This window comes from Anopheles aquasalis, chromosome 2 (genome assembly GCF_943734665.1).
Source record: "Anopheles aquasalis chromosome 2, idAnoAquaMG_Q_19, whole genome shotgun sequence".
NCBI classification, from domain to species: Eukaryota; Metazoa; Arthropoda; class Insecta; order Diptera; family Culicidae; genus Anopheles; species Anopheles aquasalis.
The window spans coordinates 59,554,647-59,560,646 of record NC_064877.1 but is presented as its reverse complement, the minus strand read 5'-3'; the positions used below and the strand labels follow the sequence as shown (position 1 = coordinate 59,560,646).

The window sequence follows — 6,000 nt, the reverse complement described above, 5'->3', positions numbered from 1 at the left end:
ATATAGCAACATTACAATCTACCCTCGTTGTATCATCCTAGAAAGCTTTTCCACCAATGTTTCACCAGCTCGTATGAAAGAGAAAGCTTTCGCAAAAGCAAAAGCAACGACTGCCAAATTCCGAAGCACGATTTGGTCGCTGACGGCGGCTGAAGCTTACTCGAATATCCTTGCGCATGTGTCGTTGTACGCAACCTGCCGAAGGAAAGCTAGGCACGACTTTGAATGCAACCCGTGGCTTTCACCGTTGGTTCGTTCATTTTTCTTGCGATTTAGTGTACACAATTAGTACTTTCGATGTTTGTAAGCAATGCATTACAATCAAATCAATTACTGTATTTGATCAAGTACTAGATACCGTGTCAAAATACACGATAAAAAATGTCATCGTTTCTATTGATTTGCATAATTTTTAGGATTTATTGAATATTGGATTTGAATTGAATAAACTTGCTTTTGAATTGTTTTCGTACAAACGGCCCATGCTGAAAGGGGTGTTTTTAGACGCGAATTAGTTTGAATTAATATTTTTATTGATGACAATTTGTGAGTAAGTAATCACGACCTTACTTCTATGGTTAATGTTCATTCAATCAGAGTTCATTAGTACAATTCAAATCAGCAAAGAACATTGCATAACCTCAGGTAGGCAAAATAAGTAATGATAGGCTTTGCGGAGTTCGACACAACAAGGTGATTATGCTAAAATCGTTGCATATCAACGAGCGAGAGATAGAGGAAATCAAAACACATCCAATCAGTTGGGCACTGAAGTAGCTGAATCGACAATAACAGCCAAGCAAGTGGGACTACGGAATCCAATTACCTAAATGGCCATTACCGACTCAGCATTCCTTCAACCATAACGGATCGTTCAATCAGGCAAACAGATCGAGCAGTGGTGACACCGTCACACCAGCCTCGCGTTGTCAAACATTTACATTTACCAAGTGCTGAATTGTTGGCACTTTGGTGTGCCAACACGGTGGTCTCACGGCATCGACAGTAGCATAAATGATTTTTTTTTTTCAAACGAAAATTGCAGAGCGCTCCACCGTAACGGCTAATCAGTCTGCACCAGGTGCGTTGCAGTTTCAGCATGTAAGCCGGCATTCAAACCAAGCTAGCTAGCATAATGGTGCGGAAAATTAGTCCTCACCCATTCTCCTCGTTTGCTCCAGCACCAGCATGCATCATCATCAGCTCGAAACTGGTGCCCGTCGATGTGAAATGCTGACATCTACTGAATGTAGCATAACGGGAGGGCTCTAATTTTCTTTCGACTTTCCTTTTTTTTTTGTTCTCCTCTTTCTTTTCTCATCCAGTTCATAGCTCGTATACCGTACGAGGGACCTTCTAGTTAGCTCGATTCAATCTGCAACAGCTGCCAGCCGAATGGGACGCCTTCCTTTTTCAACAAAAGCTCGGTGATGCTGGCGTCGTAGAAAGTTGTAACAATCCTGTAGCTCGTTGTGAGTATATGCAGCATGTGCTGTGGTTGCGGTGCTTTTTGCTGTTCTTTCGCCCCGGATCCGGCCCCACACTTCTTCAGGCGCGACAGACAGACGCGTTACGTTTCTCTAAACATTTCACTCTCTTTATCATCAGCATCCAGATTATATGGCGTCGGTTGGTGAGGCTCGTGATGCTCATGCTGGTGACAATCTTAATTAAGCGCGGCTAACCATGCGACCTGCTGCATGTCGACGAAGATGAGACACATGACAACTGAGACACCATTGTCATGGTTTGCCGTGTCAGCGGTATACCAAATTTACTGCAATTTCGAGGCAATGTGAGGCGGCCGCTATCGGATGGTGAAGAAAACCACATAGCGGCGAAGAAGGTGGTTACAGCAAATGGGGCCTTTCCTCATTGTCTTCGTGACGGTCGGATGTTAGCATGTTTTACACATTTTTAGCACGGACCTAGGCGGTGTGAACGTAACATATGATACGAATCCGAGGCGTGTGGGCTCACACTGTCTCTTCCACTTTCTCTCTTCGCTTTCATTCACGAGATGATTACTGGCGGTGGTAAATAAAGACATCGTACGACCGACCGATTTGGTGGGCGGACAAAGCTGCTTTAAACCGACCGGCAACCATTACAATTACTTCCGAGTCATTACAACTACGAAGGATCCTTGCTTGTCGTTGTCGTTCGCAGTGCATGTTTGTGAGGACAAACCGCAAACTGTAAGCAGAACACGAGCATAGTATTTTCTTTTTTTTTTACTGTTCACAACTTGTTCGAACACCTAGTACATACAAACCGGTGGTCATCGATTGGTTGTATTAATGATGCTGTCACGTATCAGCATCACACCAGTTGTATGGCCCCTGTTGGGTAATCAATTAAGTGTTTAACATATTTTTTCCATGTCAAATTCCACGCCACCGGTAACGACAATCAAAGAACATGTTGAGCTGCAGGTGCATGAGTTTGTTGGGAATTGAAGGAGTGGGGGGGGGGGGTTGAACAGAAGGGGACATTAATTAAATCAACATTACACCAATGTTAAAAGGAATATTTTTGTCGAACTCATCTTTCTTAGCCGCACGGTAGCTGCATGCGGTGCTTTTAACAATGCAAGCATTGAGATTCAGAAATATGCCATTATGCTTTATTCATACCATCCCAGAATGGATTGCTAAGGCTTTGAATTAACCCATTGTGGGTAGTGAATGCATATTCACCCATTGTGGGTGGATTTTTTCAAATAAACATCGATCAATTCACCAGAATTGCCACACAAGTTATGAGACGAATCATTTTTCTTCGAAGGAAATGGTGTGTTATGTAACCCTTTTTTTATAATCTCGCAGCATTGCAACCTACAACTTCGTAATCTTAATCGTTACGTGATTCGCTCAGCGAAACGAAGAAGATGGAAGAGCTTTCCAACGAAATGATTTTTCAAGCATCCCTTGCCGCACTAAAGAATGAGTAAAGTCCCAACTCATGAAACGCCGGTCCCTCGCGCTTCCCAACACAAGCAGACACCAATGGAGAAAATGATAAGGGAAATTGAGATTCTGCAGGCAAGCACACATTCCGTAACGATGGAAAACTTCTCCAACCCAGCCGAGAACGCAGCCCTTTTCCACCAAAATAACTGTTACGTAAGCTCATCGTTGATTAATGATGGTTCGGTCTGGTCACAGTGTGGGTGCCATCATTATCCGTGCATTGAGTAACAGCTTTCGGTGGAACTAGTTTCATAGCAGCGAAAATAACCATTAAGTATTATTGAAACAAACAATGTTTTGTAGCGCAGAAATTGCTGAAATATTTTTTTGTGTGTGAAAATAGAATCCCTTGAATAGCAATTCAACAACAATTGACGAAAGCTTACCTTTTGATTGAATAAACGGTATTAAGCAGTATATCGGATTGAATATAATTAACCTTGTTTGCGAAGATTCATTTCCATCATAAAAGCCGTTTAATTTTCTTTCGATTTTTACACTCAATCTCTTCTCTTTGCTGTATTTCATTCTTTCGTCTGATCATTCGTGTTACGTTCAACATTTTCTGTACACACCATCTTTGATCTTCATTTATTTCTTTGTTTTAAATGTAACAATCATTTAAAATTTGTGGTCAAGTCAACGAAACCCTCAATGCTGAAACATTTGGCATTCCATCACATAAACGCCATCGCTTTACGTTTTCGCCACATGAAAAAAATCCTCCTGATATTAGCTTTTTGCGGTAGAGAAATAAGTGGTTAGCTATCTCGCCCCGTCTTGTATGAGATTCAAACGATGAACACAAAAATATGATAATCCATTCTAGTTTTACGCTGGATACATGTTTGGAATTTTTATGAAGTCCATCACTCCGAGCCAATTGAAACATAATGAGGCAGCAATTCAGTTTACTCTTTATATCTCATGATTTCGAATGATCGAAAAGAATGAAAAACCAAACAACCACATTCACAATCAGCACAGCGATCTAGCGGTCTGTGCGAATTAAAAAAGTTCTCTATAATTAATCAACTGAAATCAAAAAACCTCCCTGCCCCCCCCCCCCATCCCTTTCGTTGCTTTGAAATCAGGCATTCCATTTTCCCAACAGTAAAACACTCGTCTGTCGCCATGCCACTTTCGTCAGTACAAATTGAATTATTCTATCACTCGTTTAAGTATACACACGCGCTCACAAACATTCCCACGCGGTCACACAAAACATACATTCACACTCACTCTTTCATTATTGGTCATCATCATTTGTCATTTGATTTAATTAGCGCTATATTCACTGTCACTCTTTGATGTGTTTCATGATTCCATCTATGCACTACGATGCTGTGCTGCCATGAGTGATGTCAGGAGTAGCTACTTTTATTTTCATCGGTATCCGAGGAAAATGCTGATTATGCATAGGCAAAACACATTGAAGGGGTCATCAATTCGTAGCTGGCTACCATGCTGCATAGCAGCAGGATGTTCACCTGATAACAATTGCAAAGAAAATAGAAAAATAAAGCGACATTGAAGGAAAGCGATGGAAAAGAATTTCTTGCCGTTCAAGATGTGCACATTGATGGTCGCCGGATCCGCGTTCGATGGCGAGCAAACGTACTTGCCCGTGTCAGTCGTCCAAGCGCGTTGAATGAGCAGATAGGAGGTGGTCGTTTCACCCTTTTCCGTGATGACGGACACACCACCCCTTGGGGAGTCATAGTTGATCTCCTGAAAAGCAACAAGAGAAGAAAACTCATGAAGTGCATTTCCGCAATCAGTAGCAGTTCCAAATTCATTTACGATCGACACAAAAAATAAAAGTTATTTAGTTATTATACATGCTCCAATTGCAGTACTGCTCTCGAGGAGGACAAATTGCTGCATAAGTGTTCCTATTCTCTATTGTACATCAATCCGATTGAAGCAGCCAGTTAAATTCCAACTGATATGATGACACATCGAAGGTATATTGGGATAAATATAATCTACATTTAATTCGTTCAAAGGAAGATAGCAATTATCAGTTCCTTTTTCCTATCTAAAATCTAAAATGAATATTGCCATGAAATAAGGGAGCAATAATGGCTGATTATCACAAAGAGATGATAAGGTCAATTATTAGTTGTTACAACCACAAAGTGTAGTTGACAACATTGATCATTTACAATTATTTATTTTTTTAACATATATAAGGACGGACGAGCCGTATGTTTAATCATTTACAATTAGATTTGAATGAACATTGCTGTATGCTGTAATGTAATGTCAATTCCAGTGTCAGCAGACATGTAATGTCAATGTCAGCAGACATGTAATGTCAATTCCGTTCCATTAATTAATCTCTTAAATTGATGTGAATCTACTAAAACGATTAAAAATGAAAGATTTACTTTCATAACAGAGAGAAAATTCACTTCGCCACACGTGAAAGTTACATCAAATCCGTCCAACCGAAATTTAACGTTGTTGATGTGACGATTCGTTGCCTTTAGTTCATTTGAGCAACGAAAGTTCAAATTCACTACCTACTTTATTCTCCATTCAACAACATCACAATATTTTCCGGATCGTTTCCTATTAAGTTGATTTTTTGACAGTTTTTCTGGTCCAAAAATCCAGGGTGCACGCTACTTTACATACCTCTCCTTTCTCTCAAGGCCACAAATCAACCTGCACTATGTGTCGCTGACGGTTGTTGCACTCGATTGCCGTTCGTCACTGTCAGCGAAAATGCCGAGCATAATTTATTGCGGGTTGTAGTTTGGACATGCCCTTCGCGTCCCTTTTCATGATTTTCGTGATGAAGAGTGAAAGAGACCGACTACATGTTGATCCAAATCTGTATTCAACGGATTTTCAAACTGGTTGTTTTATTAAACAAACGACAATCGAGGTTATCGTTATTTCTTTTTTACACGTCAAATAGCATAATTTGCTGGTGGATTTAATATTTCATTTCTTTAAACAATTCACAATACGCTATGTTGTATTGATGAAGCTATCGTATTGATCCAAGGCTTCAAGC

General features: G+C 40.5%; 1 protein-coding gene across 1 annotated transcript in view; it reads right to left on the bottom strand.

Annotated features, from left to right (window-relative positions):
- Nucleotides 1-4,324: 4,324 nt before the first annotated feature.
- Nucleotides 4,325-6,000, bottom strand: part of LOC126571964 (zwei Ig domain protein zig-8-like) — a 34,461-nt gene continuing 32,785 nt past the window's right edge. The window contains exons 7-8 of the mRNA XM_050230897.1: nt 4,535-4,703; nt 4,325-4,462 (exon numbers count right to left, since the gene is read on the bottom strand). Of these exons, the coding sequence (XP_050086854.1) occupies nt 4,359-4,462; nt 4,535-4,703 (273 nt within the window). The 3' untranslated portion in view covers nt 4,325-4,358. The remainder of the gene's footprint in view (nt 4,463-4,534; nt 4,704-6,000) is intronic.